This window comes from Brugia malayi (assembly GCF_000002995.4).
Source record: "Brugia malayi strain FR3 genome assembly, contig: Bm_v4_ChrX_scaffold_001, whole genome shotgun sequence".
Classification (NCBI taxonomy): Eukaryota; Metazoa; Nematoda; class Chromadorea; order Rhabditida; family Onchocercidae; genus Brugia; species Brugia malayi.
The window spans coordinates 21456393-21477887 of NW_025062479.1; the positions used below are offsets into that span (position 1 = coordinate 21456393).

Sequence of the window (21495 nt, forward strand, 5' to 3'; positions counted from 1 at the left end):
TTGTCCTTGACATTATATCTGCACAATAAAGTGATCTGTTTCATATCATCATTATCACCATCTCCCACCATTTTTGTTCCTATCCATCAACGCTTCTTTCTTCATTTGATTTTATAGGCCATAATCCGGAACCAAAACTCCATCTCTATTTCTCCTCCCTCTTTATTATCCTGCTTCATAATATTTATAGTTTTATCAAAACCTTTACAATAGAAGCTTCCCGCAACTTTCCCCACATTTTAAGTTGGAAGAAAAACCATGATGTGCTTATAGCAATTCTAACAAATCATGAGATACTAGCAGTGCAGCTAGAAATCTTAAGCAAGAAAAGTTTCTAGCTCTCTTGACTAATATATATAGCATCAACGGGAATTATAATTCAGTCAAATTAATCCTCGAGTAAATTTGTACTAATATTACTAAAGATAAAAAACAAGTTACTGTTTATAACTTAAAAAAAAAAAATAGGAAACTTAAAAAATAGAACTGATATGGCTTAAGGAATCTTGAACGTTAAAAAAAAATCTTAAGAATAAGTAAAACGACCATATAACACTTCAAGAGGAAAAGAAAAAGCAAAAACATGACAAATTTCTTAAAAGCATCGTAAGAATAGGCTAGGGAACTTTTTAGAACGAACAGAGAAAGGGGATGACACATAATAAGAATCAGTAGTCGCTGTAGCCTCACATATCATCCAAAACTGAACCACTCAAACCAACTGAACCAATCCCTGGAGCACCAACATCACTATCACTATTGCTGTCACTACCAAGGTTAAAAATTGAACTCTTTCTATTTCTACCACCATACCCATCCTGCCAAACCCGATCTAAAATGATTAATGATTCTGAAATTCCTTGACGAACAGACTGTCTCACTTTTGCTTACTAGAGCTTTTAAAACAACTTTTTTCTACCCTTATTTCGAGTCAAAATTTTATTAAAAAACTTGAAAGCACATTTGTCTATATGCCAATGACATATTAACTAATTAATTTAAATGGTGTTTAGCATATCAGAAAAAAACTAAATGACTGTTTTTATTGAATTCATGAAAATGGCAATTCCGATGTAATTATAAAAACAAATTTTACAAACTGCTGAAACTCCGGGATAACAATCTTTACACTCCCATATAAACAGAACACTTGTATTCCATCTCACACAGAAACAAAAACAAATATTCGTTTCAGAATACTACAGGAAATTTTAATTGGCAAAAAAAAAAAAGAGCTATGCTTCATGAAACATTTAAATGTTAAAAGCATCCTACTACATTTGCCAGTTATGCACAGAAGGGATTAGGTACTGAGAACCTTGTCCGAATACATCCTTATTATAAATCTACTTTGAAGTAAAGTTAGATCAGTCTGCACAAAATGACTGACTGGCAACATCTAGAAAAAGAAGTCAACAAGAAAACTTATTTTAAATTTATTATAATCTTGGAAACAAATTTAACAAATGTACAATTATTTAAATTTGATTATAAATATTAACTATTCTTTTTTTTTTTTTTAATAAATATTAACTTTTTTTTTATAAATATTAACTATTCTTTTTTTTTTATTAATTGCAAAGCATCAAAATGACATAGATCTGAAGTAGCGAACCAACTACAACGACTCCACTTCCTCTCTTTGTTTTAACATTTTAAATTTATCTTTTGAAAAATGTTTCCCTACAGGTAGTGAAAAAGAAAAAAAACGACAACGAAGAATGACAATGTCAGTGAATTATTGTACATATGTGGCAGAAAGGAAGAAAAGAAGAATGATGAGGAAGAAACTAAGGTAGAAGGGAGAGGGAATAGAATCATTTTACAAAGAGCAATAGATTAACACTTTAAAGAAAAGCAATTAAATAAAGGAGAAAAAGGTATGTTTTGGATGGAAGACTGCATGTCTCTCTCTCCTATCCTAACTCTTTCTCTGTTTCCTGAACATCAACGTGTTAATGTGAACATATAAATATTTTTACACAACAACGGCAAAAAAAAAAACACAATACTTCACTGCAATACTGCATAATGCACCATTCCGATATCATTTTTAAAATAATCAACTACTTCACTTACTAACTCATTTATTATTACCATCCGACTGATAGGTTCATTTATTCACTACTCAAGTAATTAATTAATTGAGTAATAACCTAACTCATTACACACATTTTTTACTGAGCAGCTAAGTTACTTACTTACGAGAAACTAAACCATTAGTTGATATTCTAAAACAACACAGTAATAACCCATCAATGCTTCTCTTACTGATAAAGACCACCAAATCATCCATAAAACTGATAACAGAGCTACGATTTTTATATTTGATTGCCAAATAAATGAAAAGTTCAATATAAATCAGAATTGAAGGGAGAACTATCTATCAAACTGAAGATAATTTTCACTTACTGGAAGACTACATAACCGAAAAAAAAATCTGAAAGGAAAATAGGGATGGAAAGTAGAGGCGTGTGAGCTAAATTTTAAGGAACTAAAAAATTTTGAACAGCTATCAGTAATTCTACAGATTTTTCAAATGGTAGGAGAAGTACTAGTGTAGAAATGTATCCCAAATTCCCACGTTTTTTGCATTTCTTTTCTTTCCTCTCTACCATCCTTTAATTTGCATAAAGTTGATATGAGAAGACTTTTATAATAATTGTTTAATGCTAACCTCAATCAAAAATAAAAAATAGTTCAAAAAACCAACATACATTGAAGCAGTTAAAAAAAAAAAAAAAGAAAAACAGCCGACTTATGAGGAAGCATAAAATGCATCGCACTTCCCCTATTTTTGCTCTCACATGAAAATGGAAAAGCTAGCATGCATAATTCTTTCTATACATACGCACATCTTTTTCTTATTCCTCTACTCTGAATGTTTCAAAAAATATACAATTTCGAAGCTAGAAAAAAAGACTTGATATTATTAAAAGCGAAAAATTTTGAAAATATAAGTGCGAAAATGACTTCAGTGGGGAAAATTTCTTCAAATTTCAATATATCTCTCAAAGCTTCCTAGCCACTTTTATTAATTAAGCCTATTAAGATAATTATTTCTGTTCACCATCAGCGTCATTAATAAAACATTAAATGCAAAACTCAACAATTGATTAGACCGTGCATTTTAGTTTTCAGATTTTCCAGCTGTCATTACAATGACAAATGAAATACTGACATTCACTACTTCTCAAAAGTGTTCCATAACTTTCTAATAGCAAGCGATGCATATATGTGTGTAAAAGGATTTAAATTAAAAATTTTAAAATACTTCACACTTCTCATATTCATGTAACATTTTTCGTTGCAATTAAAATCAAAGATTAAATAATAGGCTGACAAAGTGCTTTCAAATTTGGACATTTAAAAAACAAATTTTAAACTTTCATTTGCAGAAATAAGTCCTAAGACAGTTCAAACTATCTGATAAACATTTCCAGAAATGCAAATAAAAAGGTTGAAAGATAAAGTTCAAAAAAAAAACTCATCAAATACAGTTACTGTTCATGTAAACTCTATGAAAATTAATACCGTAATTAATTACCGAGAGAAGGCTAAAGTCTTAAGCAATGGTGTTTTCTGTTAAGCATAATGAATTATTTTCCTGATTTATTCCTTTACTTATTACAATATTTATTTGAATATTGATTTAATATTCATTAATTGGCAATGTTACTTTATTTCTTTCAGCGAATATTCTGTATGGAAGAATGAAAATATATCAAATACAAATGAAAACAGTAAGCAGGGATAACTGCAAACATTAATAAAGACAAGAAATACGTTTTCTTTTCTTTTTTTTTTCTCAATAAAAATAAGAAATAGTCGAAAATAACAATCGAAATTGTTACCATAAATCAGTAAGTACAAATTAATTTAAAAGCTTGCTTCTGAGGAAGAAAAAGGATATTCAATCTAAGGTCACGAAATTTCTCATAAAACCGACAAGTGCGATGAATGAAACAACTGTTAGTATATGATGAAATAATTGTATCACTACGACTTCTAGTTCAGCTATTTATGAAAGCTGTCGGCATTCACATAATCAATCATATGATCAATCAAACGAATTAGTATCCTGTACTTCTTGCTACTTTTAGAAAAAATCATATCACTTTATCACGGGAAATAAAAAAAGGAAAAGAATCAGCTAGACAGGCATGAAAAATAGACATTTCTAAATTCGTTCGGCATTTACCGCTGATATAATACAACAAGGAAACCATAAGTCCTTTGTTAGCATTCCATTTATTCGCACCATACCCGATGGTTTTGTATGCAGAACACTTTCTCTTCCAAAAACGATATATAGATTTGTGCATTCTCTCCACCAACGTTCACGTAAATTTCTATCTCAGTTCGCTTTATAGAAAATTATTTTTTGACAGCACACTGGAGGTTTCATTCTATCTAAGCAACTTCGAAGTGTCTTCAGCTCATCCCAGCTTTATCGTATGAATTTAGACGTGTCCACACACATATCAGTGACACCAAATTCTTATTGACTACATATAATTCTAAGGTTATCACATACTTTAATGACAAAAAATGAAACAAAGATACCCAAGATAATGATATCCCAGATTAAAAAATAGAATTTGATCAAGCTTTATGGGAACCACTGCAAGTGAACAAATCTCTCCTCACTACTCGTTCTATATATACGACTTTACTTTACAATGTACTGCAACCTAATAACTAAAATTAATATATCATCACGTTTTGAAATCCAACCTTGGTAGCATCAAGTTGCCATCGACTAGAATAAGTTAGACGAGTGTTGTTATCTTGAAGCACTGATTATTTGGATTAAGGATGAGGAAGATAGAAATATAAGTTAGAAACAAGACAAAAGCCGTAAATCAGTTTGAAGGAGCAAACAAGAGGCCGCCGCTGCCGCTATCGAACCGAGAGCAGACCGATCTCTTTTCGACACAAGCCATAGGACAAACCATCATAGAATACCTCTCCTCCTATCAGACTTCTATTTCTTCGCCATCTTCCTCTAACCCCTCTGCTCGGTCCTATCTAGAAAGCTTCTCTAGTTCCCAATCTTTCGCACTTTAATCTTATTTTTTTTTAAATACACCTTAATTTTGTGCAGGAGCCAAGTAAGTATGATCACCTATGTCCGTGCGAATATATTCAAATTCAGACTTCACATCTCCCAAAATTCAAAAGATCGAAACAACAGCAACCATACTAATTTGATGATGAAAAGTTTCCAAATTCGAAAGGACATTCTCATATTTATTTCCGCCTCTACATTAAAAAAATGAGATGATTTCAAGAATGGTTCATTGCTGTCTACGGAGCGAACGAAGATCTCGAACTACGACATTCTAAATCGAAAATAACAAAGACTGTGTTAGATCTCAAAAATTCTCGAACAAGCAAATTAATTGAGTTTTCGAATTTGGGAAAAAAAAAAACAATAACAGTACTCAGCAATTTTCAATAGTTTTAAATTTCAAATAAAAAATACGTGCAGGAATAAATATTAGAGTGTCACCGTCATTTTTATAAAAGTAAAGACAAATAGAAGCAGCAAATAATAATTACTGTGGGATTATATATCATATAGCGTGGCTAACAACTCCATTTCGATTTTTCCTTCCCTTTAAGTAAGCATTTGGCATTCGCCTGCTATAACGGATGTTACTGATTTTTCCTCCTCTATTTGCCAAAAGTTCAAGAAATACCTCATTTCTTACTTTTATCCGAATTTAAATATTTTATTCTTTTTCTTTTATTAAATTTGCGTTTGCACAAAATATCTATTGCTTAATATTTCCACAATCATTAATAAAAGTTGCTTTGCTAACAAAAAAAAAACTGATTTGGAATATTTCAGATGAATTATAGAAATTTCATCTTTTCAAATAATCCGTTAAACTTGAGCATACAGTAAATAAAACTAACAAGCGCGCGCTGCTCAGAATAATTCAGAATCTTGGATATTAAGAAATTGCGAAACCCCAGCATCAATAAAACATACATAAACAAAGAAATAACATATCAAGTAAAAAGTTAAGTGATGGTAAAAAACAATGCTCATCTTTCAAAATTTACTCATTACTTTTTCTTATTTCTCACACCACCGATCAATCCAAACTAAAGTGCACAAACCTAATAAAAAATATAAATATTAAACAGTAAAGGATTACTTTTTCAGTGAGTATTTCAACCATGCGAATTTTTAATACGTCCTATTTTATGCTGAACGTTTTCTTCAGACCAACTATTAATTATTCATCCAATCTCTCGGCTGGTTGTTATTGACTGAAATTAAAGACAAAATCAAAGTACTTATCAAAGTACACGAGAGAAACTGACGAATAAGAGAAACATAAAAAATTATTTTGAATGCATAAGCCCATTCCATTTATTAGTTTATTGAATAGATGCCAGGAAGAGACTCCACGATTGACAGGTTGCAATTAAAATTTCCTGCTAAATAGGACTGACTAATTTCAGGTTCCAGTCATTCCGATATAAAATAAGTGGTTTTTGAAAAGCTAACATTGAAGTTCAACTGTTGCTAGACCGACTGTTCAAGCTTCATCTTGCTATGTAAGCTTGAAACCTCGTTCATTAATTGTCTGAAAAATAGCAAGGTCAATACAGTTACCACTTTCATATTCATATGGAACGGTTTATTATCTCATCATATCACTCTCACAAAATCTGTTATAAAAAAATACTAATTTATGAATAAAAATGGAAGTTCTCTTTCTCTTCTCTGTCACTTTTTCCCTTTCTCATTTCACTCTGATTTATTTTCATTGAAGGTATTGACCGATGGAAGAAAGACAAAGGACCTCATGAATAAGCTAAGGTACCGCTATTATAATTAACCAATAAATAATTTGACACTTTTCGCTCTTTCATATAAACATAAAAATAAAAAATCGAGGAAAAGAAACCCTGCGCATTTCCTTGTGGCAAAAAAAATTGATTTCATCTTCAGGGATGTGCAATATTTCATATGGAAAGGAATAGTGTTGCAGCCTTAGACTAATTTAGTTATTTTATTTTTAAAATGTATTTGATTATTTATGAGATAAACCTCAACAATCTACCGACATCTAAAGCTGATCTTTGGTCCCTCAATCACAATACAACAAGTTAGCATCTCTATTCATCTCTGAGGAAAGTTAATAGCATCGTAAATTAAAAAAGATGCTGCATTTAACTACTATCCTTCGACTATTTATATAAATCAGTAACATTAGATAATCAAACAAATAGCAGCCAAATATTACTAAATTAAAATTCTTCCTCTAACTTCACTTCCACTTAAAAATTTAAGACAGAAAGTTGAAGCCATCACTCATCCATATTTCCAATTTTAGAAAAGATTGCAACAAGGCGACAAAAACGTTGGTGACAAAAACCTCTTCAGATGCGGTCCGTGAAATCTAATCTATGAAAATAGAACATACAACCAGCCAAGTGTTATTGTTATTATTCTTTCATTTTCATCTACATTCTGTTTTATTTCATTCTTTGATATGCTTTTCAAAGAAGGTATTTAAATTTAAATTTTCCAAAATTTGGTTTGAAATTGATTAGTAGCACTAACTTATTACATATATATAGCATACATAAAAGCATACTCATTTCGTTGCTAATATTAGTACTTTGTAGGAGCTATACAGGAAAGGAATGACTCTTATTGGATATTATAAACATAAGATTTCTTTTTCTCCCTCTCTCTCTTTTTCTCTCTGGAAATTTCTTCATCATTACTTTATTTTTATGGCCCGTGTAAATTCATTTCAAAATTTACAATGAGAGCAGAAAAGGAAAATTCATTAGTATTTTGACAATTAAGAATATTTAGTTAATTAGTTGATATGATTTGTTTTCAACTTATTGAACAGATAGATTCTTTTGCCTTTTAATTGTACAGTGATATGTAAAAACAATCCAATTTCATTAGTTTCATGGAAAACTTATAATGTAAAACGGGAAAGTAATTTAAGAAGTTTCACTTAATTGTTGTCTTATATCATTCGAAATTATTTGTTTCATGTTTCTTTCTTTTTTCAAATATTCATATTGATATTTCTTTTTTTTTTTGTAAACTAATTTGTTTATGTCAATCCAGTGTTAACAGTCATTCTTCTTATTTTAACAAAGTTTATTACATGGAAGCTATGGCTTGTAAGATATTTTATAATGGCAAATAGTGATAGCAAATGTTGCTAATTATATTGTTTGGTGACAAGAATGAAGTAAGTTAGGGGACAATGAATTTCAAAGTATTGTCTAAGAAGATGGAATGAACTTGAATGCGTCATTTACATGCAATTGTTGTTTAATTTGTTTCTATAATTTTCATTTTAATGGAAAATATGGCATGAAGCAGCAGCAATAGCAGCAGCTGTACAATATCCCAGGAGGGGTGTCGAGATTTTGACCAATTGCGCCGACCTTTATGTTTTGCCGGTCATCGTGTCCTCGATTCACCACTCCCTTCATGCATATGTCTTGATAATAAATCATTGCCTGTGAGAGCTAATTGACCTCTAAAGTTGTGTCTTCTCGTCTTAATGCGACAATAAATGACAGATGTTTACAGCACGTTATCACCACAATCACCGCTACTCTCTCATTCATCAGGTTTTTGCCAGCTCCATTTTACCAAATCGTTATTTTCTTTCATATCCGTTTTGAATCAATGAATCATAAATGAATTAATACTGTTCAATTGAATAATTCTTGAAAATTCTCGTCAATTTTGGAGAAAAAAATAAAATAAAAAAAAGAAAAAAAAGGAGGTCGATTTAAGTGCAAATAAGGAAAGTAGAGATAGAAGTAGAAAAAATTTAATCCTTTTGAACTTATGCATGAACAACGTCTAGCTTTCAATTATTTTATCAAACTGATGTATTTATGATAATCAGAAATGCTTTAAAATTGTAAGAAAGATGAATATCGATTGTAAATATTAAACTGATGTGAAATGTGTCGAGAATAATTATGAAAAGTAATTATTACTTCAAAAAACGATCGCTTTTTTTTTTTTTTTTTTTTTTTTTTTTGAACTCTTCACAAGATCTAAAGCATGAGAGAAGCTTCTTGCAAACAAAAATGAATGGAAAGATAACAACTGAAGGGTTAAGAGAGGACACGTCAATTGAATGAAATTTGAAAAGACGATGATGATTTACGAGGAAGAAACGAGAAAGCTATTCCTTCATTCCTCGTTCATTCATCCATCCAAATAAGATTTCTACAAAGCTAATCATAAGCATCATTTGTCTTAACTAAGCAAAAAAAAAAAAAGAGCATAAGAGACAAGTTGTCCCGAAATTTCTCTGAAAAATTAAAGAAAAAAAAGAATGAGACAAAAAATAATTCTTTACAAATGTGCAAAAAAAAGAAAGAAAGAAACAATTTTTAGTGATTTTTTTTTTTACTTAATAAAATACTAAAAGTTGTTTAATTTAGTAAACAGTTACAAAAGCGAATGGAAAGAATCACTTGAAAACTAATGATTAAATATCAATTTTTGATACTTTAACATTCGATAATTTTGACCAATTTAAAATTTTTAATTTTTAGAATTCAATACTGTCGGGAATACATTTAGGAAAAATTTCCTATCATTATAGATAGTACAACTTTTTATTTTCTAAATTTATAAAAAAGAAAAATTGCTAGTAAAATATTAAACCTATTTAATTTTTGAATTTATTTTTTTCTTTTATTATATTTTTCAAAAATTTTCCAAATATGTTTGCTAAAAAATATTTCATGTAATTAATTATATTGCCTTTAACATTTTTTAAGATTATTACTTTAGATAGTTCAAATAATATTTCATTGTAATCTTTGATAATTTGGTTTTTTAGAGTAAAAGGTATACATTGATAAAAATTCTTGAAATTTGCAAAGAAACTGCTTGATGACATCATCTAATATACATTACTTTTTCCTAAACGAATATTCCAACATGTCATACATTCTTTTACAAGTGCAATTTCATTAGTTTAAAATTGTCAAATTGTTTTATCTAGCGAAATTTCAGATGATAACATCATTATAAATTGATCTTGAAGAAAAAAAAAAAAAAACCATAGACATACTATTTATTATGGACTATTGAATTGAACTTGTATTTTATCATCCACAAATTATCATTATTTATCATTTTTTTTTTTAAATATAAAACATTCGGGTGTTATCAATTGATTTAGCATTATCAGCAAAATATATAAAATTGGTCGCATTTATTACTTATGAAGCACCAACGAAATATTAAACGTAAATTTTGTTTTATTTTATTCTTTGTAGAACGCAGCAAACTAGTAAAATTAAATATAACTTTGCTAGAATATTAGAAATGCTAATTTCAGAATAATTTTGAAAATAGTTATCATTGTGTTTGTCTTTTGTTTGACCAATTCTTTAAATATTTTATATGCACCATTTCTTTTTTTGTTTCGAATTAAAAATTTAAAAAAAGAAAAAAAAAGAGATTATCTTGTAGTTTCATGAATAAATAACAATAAATTATTATGACGCAATAACAACACTGATTTTTCAAACAAAACAAAAATGTTATTTAAGAGCATTTGTGGAAGTAAGTCAATATGGCAGTTTGAGATGAATGATTATTACCTTTATTAACAATGACACATTAAATTAGTAAAATAATTCCTTCATTAATTTATTTGTGATTGCTTTTGTGATTCACTGCTGCTACCATTTTTGAATTTCGCTGTTAGAAATATCTTTAAACTTCGCAGTTCATCCCTTAGATTAAAGGTGAAATATCCATAAACGTAGGCGTTGAATGAGCTATTTATTGTTGCAAACATATACAAAATTTTTGATAACATTGATGGTATTGTAATATTCTTTCGCGATCGACCGGTCTAAAATTTAAGCAAATTCACAATATAATTAATATACAATACAATAAATATAAATTATATTAGTAGCTAGCTAATAATCTTTTAAAATATTGTTAGATATAGAGAAAGAGAGGTATATTTTAAATTAAAATCTAATTTCTTTTTTGATTTTTCCCTGTATCCGTTCACGAGATTATGTTCTTTTTATTTTTTAGTTATTTATTTTTCTGGGGTGAATAATCTATATACATTTCTGAGAAGAAGAAAGTAATACTTAAATTTTCATACAGACTTATAATATTATAAATGATTACCTTATAATCGATATCAATGAAATGCAATGTAGCAGCTGCATAATACGGTGTCCAACAAAGTAAAAAGAAGAAAACTATACTCCATGTCATCCGTACTATTTTTATTTTTGCTTTTCGAAATTTTGGTATATGTGGTTTACTCATTATCATTCCACCAATATTGTTTCCTTTTCTTTCTAATCTATCTGAATTTCTCATTCTTTATTATTCTTATGCATTTAAGGAAAAAGTTCGATTTTGATAAAAAAAAAAATTGAAATTATTTAATTGTATTAATGCATATTTTGTTGGTAAAAAATAAATAAATTCAAATTTAGAAAAGCTTAAAAATGATCTAATTAAGGTGGATTTTTTTTTTTCTTTTTTAATTGAAATAGATTATTTATTTGTACATACATCGTATTTTCAGCCTGTAATGTATTTGACTGTAGCAATAAATAATAACACATAATGGTATGAAATAAATGTATAAGGCGGTAAATATTGTGTAAATTAAAACGTAGCGTGAATCGAGAAGGCCAACGTAGTCTCGAGCTACACATTGCGTTAATAGTTCGTTGCAGGGATGTGACGCTACCGTAAATATGCCAATCTGAAAGATGTCATCCAATATTCAGAGAACAGATGCGCAAATGAATGACGTTTCAGGATGATTAATTAATTAATTAATTAATAATAAATAATGGCAATAATAATAGTAAACAATGATAATAATAAATAATGAATGATGACAATAATCAATAAGTGATAGTAAAACAGAAACAGTCAACAGAAATGAAAATAATAACTAATAATGATTGGTAGTAATTAATAACGATAAAAATGTAAATAATATTGATAATATTTGCTGCATTAGATTTTATGATCGGAAATACTTATGATCGATCAGTGGTATAGTCATTATTCAAATATTACATTCTTAATTATCTCTTATAATATTGCCAATTAAAGTTTTTCACTTCCTTTATCTTTTCTACTTTCTCTCTGCTACATTAAATTTAGAATTGAACAAAGATATGTCAAATTCAGGTACATTTCTATTTCATCTTCATAATTAAAAGGAAAAACAAAAAAAAAAAAAAAAAAAAAAGGTCACAAAAAAAGTTACATAGGAAAAGAATTTTGGCTCCGAAATGAAATTTTAAATTTGAACCAAAAACTTATTGGAAATTACCTGAGGTAAACTATCAATAAAGGCGCTAATCCATGCAAAAATTAGCATAATTTTATTTCGTTTAATACCATTGATCACTGAAAAAGGCTTACAAACAGAAAGCCAACGATCGATACACATACAAACGACAACTGCCGATGATAGTGACACACCGAAAATGTCGAAAAATCGGGTCGTCTAGAAATAATATTTTCTTTTTTTCATAAAATATTTAATTGAAAGAAGAATCATCTTATCACTTGATGATAACAAGCACTAAAAGAATATTTATGTATGTGTGTGCACACTTATGGATATTATCAGAATTTGACAAATGTTTTTATCGTTTTGTCATTTCAGAATGGCTTAAATGACTTGTACATTCTTATTTGCCGGCCTAATATGATGTTTTGGTTGATTTATTTTTGTTCAATTTTCATTACTTATATTATTCAGCATTTCTAACGAAGAAATTATTAGATTTTTTGCTTCAACGAAGACAGTAAAAAAAGAAAGGAATTTTTTCCTTTAAAAAAAAAAAAAAAAATTCCTCATTATTAATTCGTTTTTTTTTTTTTTTTCAGGATTTCAATTCAAATTCCATTATATTCTTCAAATTATCGTTTTTTAAAAAAAAAAAAAAAAAAAGAAATCAAAAGAAAAAACCACAAAATCTTATTCATTCTATCAGATTTTGTTATGGAACTAAAATTTATGAATTTTTTTTTTTTTTTAGTTCATCATAAATGCACATCGAATCATTTTTTATTAGAAGAAAATTATATTTTTATAGCAGAAATAAAAAAAAATCTTTGAATTTTTTTCAAATGGAAATGAATATTTCATTATCTTTTCCCTCTCAAATATCATAATAATTAATAAAATATCAATTTCACATTAATTAAACTTACTTTGCATAATATATTGCCACCATACCAATACTTTGTGATGGAATGTATAATTTGTTTAGGTAAATATTCAAATGTTACAATCAAATCAGCGATATTCATATGTAACAATAAGATTATCACTCGATGTGTGTGATTTGTGCGTAAATTACGATAAATAATGAGAAACATTCCAACATTACCAATTGCAGCAAAACAGAATAGTACAACGTGGCAGATAATCTGAAACTGATCCATGGGTAACATATGGGTAAATTACTTTAACAATAGGTAAATTCGGCAAAAAAAAGAAAAAAAAAAAAGATAGTAATGATAGGAACAATTTGATTTGTCTATTAAATTATTTCAAAAACTAAACAATATCAATGTTTTTTAGAGAAATAGATTAATTGAACAAAGGAAATTTTTCATTATAAAATTATAAAATTTCAAAATTTCAAAAAAATTTCACATTGCAAAACAAACCAATGCAAAAGCATTTCGATCAATTTGAATTTGCGTGGTATAATTTGTACAAATCATATCATATCATATCAAATTCTCATTGTTACCATATATTGATTTCACTTTGAACAGAAATTTCAAATAAATTGAAATCATTCCAGGATAGATTAAATTAATAGAATTGCACTTAGTTTATGTGATATCATCTGACGCGCATTTTATGAATAGCAAAATTTAATCTTAAAATCAGTAAGCATATGCAATATAATTCGTTTTCAACAAGACATCAAAAGTCGAAAATGATCAATTCAAAGAGATTTATAAAGATCAAACGATTCTCTTTAACTCTCTTAGCACTCTTCCATCATTATCACTTGTATCTTAAATTTACATAAGTACTCTTCAACTCATCTTAAAGCTAATATTTCAGCTTTGATAATCATTTTCATTGTACTAAAATTCTGATCAAAATCTGTAAAAGTTAAACTGTAGATTCAGATTAGCTATGACTAACGCATAATGAGTGTTTCAAATAGTAAATGCCAAAAATGAATCAGCTAGCTAATTTGGCGCAAATGAATTATTATTATTATTATTATTATTATTATTATTATTATTATTATTATTATTATTATTATTATTATTATTATTATTTCATAATGACGAGATGCTAGAGCTTTGCAATGGATCAGTGAAATATAGTATAGTAGATTATTATTATTATTTTCTTAAAATCATTAAAAAAAAGATTAAATTTAAGCTGTTTTGAAAGAGCTGTAAAAATGAATTGAAAAATTCGAAAGATTTGAAAAAGAATTGAAAAAGTGTGTAAATATGCATGCAATTATCGCCTATTTCTAATGGTAGTAATAAAGGAAGCTAAGTAAGAAGGAACCGTTCCAAATGAAACCGGTTTATATGGTATACTGTTATATTCCGGTTGCATTTCAATAATTGATAAATTAGAAAAAGAAACGAGCAACCATATGAATTTTCCGATCAATTTTCTTTTAATTAGGTAAACCGCCAGGGAAGGTCTGAAAGCTTAAAACATATTTTAGCATTACAATTATCTTTTATTTTAGCCTAAATGACTAATAAATAAAATAGTTTTACGTTTTTCAACTCGACTTTTTTGTACTTTGTTCCCTCTAAAGAAGAAAAAAAAATGATAAAAACATAAGTGAGCAACAAAAAGGTCGAACTTTTCAGTAAGTTATAAGTTAAAAATTCATCATTTAAATGTTAATTGTCCATATATGTTTGAAAAAAAAAGAGAGAGAAAGAAAGTGAAATAAGGAATCAATAAATCTTTAAAAAACAATAACCTTTGTCTGTTATGCAAATATTATTAACTTTGAAAATTTTTGAATTTGTATTTCTGGGCAAAACTCAGAAATTAGTTAATTATCAATCAAATGCCAAGAAAACATTTTTGTAACTTTTCAAAATATTTTGGCTGGTAATTTTACATTCAGATTCTGAAATATTTAAATGAGACATTTCATTATGTATGGTATCAGATAGTATGAAAATGTGATCAGGACTGATTCCGGATTGACTGTTTCTGTATCCGGATTGATTATTTCTGCATGGTTCTTCTTGCCATACCATAATCTCTGCAATTTTTTTTTTCTATTATATCATAGATCATAAAACAAAGAAGGCAAAATGGAAGTAAGCATTCTCGGGGAGTACCGAGACGAATATGAGGCAACGATATAACAAAGTAAATAAGTAAATTTAAAAATAAATAAAGTATAATAAAAGTGATAAATGGATTAACAACTGATTACGAGAAAAAAAAGAAAAATTTCTGGGCTTTAATTAAATGAACTGAACATTATTAATGAAATGAGCGGTAGGTTTTGTGAGAGAAATCGCCTTGTTTAATACTGCCATTTCTTGTGATTGACTCTTGGCCTTTCGGCTTTTGGAAAGACCAGGCTTTTTTCTGTCGCTGCTTTTGGAAACATTAAGCTTTTTTCTTCTCTATCTCTGCTTTTGAAAAGACCAGGCTTTTTTCTATCCCTGCTCTCGGAAAGACCAGGCTTTTTTCTATTCCTACTCTCGGAAAGACCAGGCTTTTTTCTATTCCTACTCTCGGAAAGACCAGGCTTTTTTCTATTCCTACTCTCGGAAAGACCAGGCTTTTTTCCATTTCACAATTTCTTTTTTGGTTATATATAATTACCATTTTAGTGATTGCTTTTTATATCATTTTATGATTATTTGGTTAAAAATATCAGTGAATTCTAATTTCAAAACCGGAAATTTTCCTTTTAGTGAAAGTGTGAAGGTTATTGTTCTCGTGAGGGTGATAATCATTTCATTTTAATGTTTGGATTTTCATGAATGGCTAATAACCATCTCATCCGGAAAGTTAGATGTAATGTTTTTTTTTTTTTTTTTCTAGTTTGCTTTCCGAAGGAACAATTAATCGTCATTCTAAGACTTTCTTTAAATTTTTAAACTCTCACTCTTCCATCAAATATCCTTTTTCCTTTTAAAACTAGTTATCATTCTCCTATTCTTTTAACCTAAAAATTTGAAATCTAACCTAAAATATGACCCAAAATTGAGAATCTAGAAACTTTCAGCATTTCTTTCATTCATTATTTTATGAAAACAACGCGTACACTAATTTTTGCCACTAATGTCTGTTTCAATAGCTATCACATATGCAAATTTGTATGATTTCTATTTTCACAGCTGCAAGCTATTCCTACGACATTTCAGAATTGTAAAATTGCAGCTGCAAAATTTTCGAAAATAATTTGGTAAATTCTTTTTGTCATTTTTCATTTCAATGATTATATGATTGGCATTTTTCTGATCATATCGTCATCAAGCAGATTAGAATCTATGATTTTATAGCTTCAAATTATTTCTGACAAAAGATTCTTTTCTTATGATAATAGATTGAAGATGAAAGTGATGATCATTATCACTAAGTGATCATCATCACTCTCATAGTACTTTTTCAATCAGTAGGAAAAAATTTGAGAATATATATCTATTTAAAATGAAAGAAGATCAGTTGCAATGTGATCGTATGACTTTGATGTGTAAAAACTTTAACTAAATATGAAGCATTAAATTTGCTAAAGAGAAGTTTGTAATTATTAAAATTGCTTTGAGCTCCAACTATATCATTAGTAAATAATAAAATACACTCATCTTTAATTAGACTTTTACACTGCTAATGACGTTTGCAGAAATTTTTGCAAGAAAAAATTTAATAAAATGAAAGATAGAAATAGATTCATTTGAAAGAATTGCATAAAATTTATAGCTAAAAGCTATTACAACAAACAATCAAAAAGTATAACAGTTTATTCGCTTTTTTTCATTACTGATAAAGCAGAAATCATTTAATAAAATATAATAATAACTATGAATAAAGTATATCTTAGGCTTATTTATACGTCATTTTAATTAGCTAATCATAATTTCTATGCGTCATTTTAGCTCTATTATACCATTTTTAATTTCTAAAGTAGGGTACAAATACTGTATAATAGATCTATTTAAATAGAAATGTAGTGGGCGATATATTCTCATTAATGTGGCGGCAATTGCTTTCAATTAACAATGGATACATTCTTTTTTCTTTCTTTCACTTTGTTCCTCTATTAAAAAAAAAAAAAAAAAATGAAAAAAAGAAAATATTTTGCTTTGTTTGGGGACAATTTTGAATTTAAAACATTAACTAGATTGTCATTTGAAAATACAATTGGAAATATTTTTATCAAATCGTCGAATTCAAAATTCATACGTCAAATTCACTAGCATTATGGAATTAATTTAACCATTTAGTTAATACATTAACAATTAACTGCGATATTTAATGTTAAAATATAAACGACAAATTTTACATATTTAATAGTTTGGAGCATAATGAAATGAAAAAAATAATTATTATTATTATCAAAATTTATGTTTTTTTCTCTTATTTTTTTTTTTGAAAAAAAAAAAAACATTGCAAAAGATGAATAGAATTTGAGAATGAATTAATGATGAATTGACAGCTGTGGATTATCGCAACGTAAGGTTTATTTTCTTTGAAAAAAATTATTCCAGTGGAGAAGATAAGTGAATATATGATAGGTTAATGATTTTTATTTTACTGTAAATCATCTTATTCATCATTTTTTCTTTTCAAATAGTTTTTAAAATTTAAATCTATTTTTTCAATTATGGCTAGAATACTAGCATTTTTTTTTTTCTTAGTTAAATCAATGTTCTATTCTGAAAACATCAAATTAAAGCCAATTCAACATGTCGTGGAGACGTAGATAAACAAAAATTTATTAGGAATGATTGCAGTCAGATGTGAAACGATGATTAACTGATAGTAATATTTATTAGAGAAGAAAAAAAAATTTTTTGTTTTTTTCAAATAGTTCCAAGAAGTGAATGAAATAGAGGAATAAACAAATCACTTTTGTCCTTCAAATTTTAAGTTGAGTTTTTTTTTTTTTTTTTTTGAAATTTTAGTGATAAATTTTGAAGGAAATTTAAGAATAGAGAGTTTATGATGTTAAAATTAACTATTGAAAGAAAAAATAGCATTGTTTTTTTTTTTTTTTTTTTTTTTACTAAAAAATGAAAAAATAAATAAAAGAAAAACTTGTTCAATTTTTTTTTTTTGAAAAACAAAAATCAATCATTTTGATTGAAAATATTAATCAATATTCTTAACAATTGATCAGTTCGAAATTTAAATATATTTTCTTTTCCATCTAAAATTTCTAATTATTGGCAATTTTCAATGAGTTTGTGAAATTCTAATTTTTGAAAAGTTCTAAAACTGTCAGATAAGTTTGAGTTTTACGTTGTAATAACACATAAGTCAATATGCAACACATTGACTGTCATTGAAGCATTATAATTCATTCATATTTTCAAACTATAAAATAGCATTGGAAAAAAAAAATTCGATAAAAGAGACTGAAAGAAAATTTAAAGTGAAAAGCTTTGATTGAAAAGAGCAAAGCTATTTTCATCATCATTGAGCCATGAAGAAGATATGTCATTGACATATGAAAATTTGATAGGACATTTGCAATTGAGCAGAAGTAATCATTATCATAGCTATGAATCATTAAAATTCATTAATACTAACATTTTAATTCTTTAAATAGGTATGATAGCAAAATATGATAACAGTTATCAGTTATTTATTTGTTCCATAAAAGTCAACAAGTTAAACAAATTTACTAATTAAGATGTGAAATGAATTTATTGAAAATTATTAGCAATTGAATGATTTTATTGAGGCAAAAAAAAAAAAAAAAAAAAAGAATTCAGGTTAACGAAAGGATAATCAGACTGAAGGAAAATCAAATTAGAAAAATTTTGAAATCAAATTTTGAAAAAAAATAAAAAATTCCACAGTATGTTTTAACATATTTTATTGTTTTCACAATAAAAAAAAAAAAAAAAAAACGAACTTTATAAAGATTATTTATTTTTCAGCATTTGCTTATCTGTGTAAATGCTTTTCCACTTCTTAAAAAACGAAAAAAAAAAAAAAAAAACATTTCGGCAAAATTTAACTAAAATATTTTACTAAATTAATTCAAAAAATTGCTAAATATATTATTAAGCATAAAAATTAATTTGAGCTAACAAAAATGCTTTGTGATATTTCTGTGAAATAAAAAAAAAAAAAGACTTCAAATTGTGCTTTCTAAGATAATTGTATAATTAATTGCAAATTTAAGCATTAGTATGTTACATACTTTAAATTCTAATTTAATTTCAATAACTTGCATTTAACTTCCGTCAGAAATGCATGGAGAATAGAATACAATAATTACAATTGCAATTTATTGGCAAAAATTGTTTACTTCGTTATTTGCACAAACATTGAACAATGTTTCGTTTTTAACTTTTTAGTCACTAATTTTATAGTTGATGGAAAATTTCTGCACATTTTAATTTATTCAAATAATTTTTTTTTTAATATTCTTTAGAACATCGATTAAGGAAGCATTTTAATAAATTTTAGCTAGTTGCAATAGCAATTACACCTTTTCTAGCTTTAGCTGTTAAAAATGATATAATTTTATCCCTCTCAATCGGATTTATTATCGAGAACAAGTATCCATCGAATTTTCTAGCATTTAATAATTTCAATTCAATTTTTGAAATGATCTCATTGTGATCAGAATTGGGAACAGATTGTTAGGAAAGGAAAAATTCGATGTGACATCTTTTTTTCGTTGTCATTTTTCAATTATTCAATATTTTCAAGAAAGAATAGAGAAGATATGTTGATCTTGCACGATAATGTATATTAAATTAATATAAATTCTACCTATATTTGCCCAAATTGAAAGCAATTGAAAAGATTGACAAAGAGAAAAAAAAAAAAATTTACCCAAATCGGAAAAAGTTGAAAAAAGAAATTATACGAATATCTGTAATTTGATATGAACTAAGTGTAAAAAGAGTTAAATATGAAAAGAGTCATTGTTGCGATTATACTAATTAAATTGATTTTTTTTTTTTTGAATAAATTTCAATGAAAAATTTCTGTCTTAATAATTTCACAAATTTTCTTTTATAAATGTCTAATTAGCATTAATTTTTTGAAGAATGAAATTATAATCAATGCAAAAATATAATGGAATAAATCATTGAATATAAGTAGAGAGAGAAAAAAAAGATGCGAAATATTTGAATGAAATTAAACTGCAAAATTTTCTTTTCATAGCAATGAAAAGAGTTGGAGAGAGAGAGAGAGATAGAGAGAGCTTAAAAAGGTAATCAAATGTGAAAACAAAATTTTCAAAATCTGTCTTACATGCTAAATAAGACAAATTTGGCTGATCGCAGAAGGAAAAAAAAAAAGTTTTTTTTTGTTTTTGTTTTTGAAATTTTCCATTAAATAAACTAAAATTTATTCGCTACTTGTCTTATCAATAGTTTCAAAAATGAATTACTCATAGCATTTTAATGCAGCAAATAAATTTTTCTTACTTCCTGCAATAGCAAATATTCAGTAAATACATTCATGCAGCTACAGTTTAGAGATCTATCTATATGAGTTAGAAAATATTTTTTATAATTAAACAAACATCAAATCTTGTAATCCTGAAAACTTTTTTATAGTCTTAATAAAGCTTTAAAAATATACTATTAAATTTCATTCGCCCCCTTTTTTTTTTTTTCTTCTGTGAATATTTTTCAAAAGACAATAAAATAATGAGAAAATACTGAGAAATATTTTAATTATAAATTATTAACTCATAATAAAATCTATATTTATTTATTTACATCAATAATGGGAAAGATTTGATAAAGCTCAATGATAGCAAAAAAAAAAAAAAAGATTATAGTAAAACATAAATAACAAGTAAACAATGAAAATAAACCACTATAGAATGATTTAATCTTTATTAATTTGAATTTTTTTTTTTTTCTTAGTGGTAATTTTTTTAATGCATTTTTTATGAGATTATAAATTCAGCAAAAAAAAAAAAAAGAAAAAAACTTTTTGTATTCTATGAAAATAATATTATAATGAACTATAATATAGGTTTTCTCTGGTTTCTTTGTTTAGCTGCTTAACTTTAATGTAATTATACTTAGAATCAACGTTAATTTCGTTTTATTTTTTTGCTCACAAATTCAATTGATTTGTAATAAATAAAATATTGAAAGTGTTAGTATTGCAAGAGGAAATAAACAAAAAGTTAATGAGAAAATGATAATCTTAATTATGTGAATTAGTAATTAAATTATTATTGTATCTAAAGATTAATTAGTAATTTAATAATATCATTGTTGCTTAT

General features: G+C 26.9%; 1 protein-coding gene across 1 annotated transcript; it reads right to left on the minus strand.

Moving 5' to 3' along the window:
* Window positions 1-10679: 10679 nt before the first annotated feature.
* Bm13407 (AKH receptor, putative) lies at window positions 10680-13768 on the minus strand (the record flags this gene model as incomplete). The annotated part of the gene is made up of 6 exons (XM_043075656.1): window positions 10680-10892; window positions 11186-11370; window positions 11582-11777; window positions 12360-12536; window positions 13250-13468; window positions 13712-13768. The coding sequence occupies 6 exons, from the start codon at window positions 13766-13768 to the stop codon at window positions 10680-10682; spliced, it is 1047 nt and encodes a 348-aa protein (XP_042931590.1).
* Between the last annotated feature and the right edge of the window lie 7727 nt (window positions 13769-21495).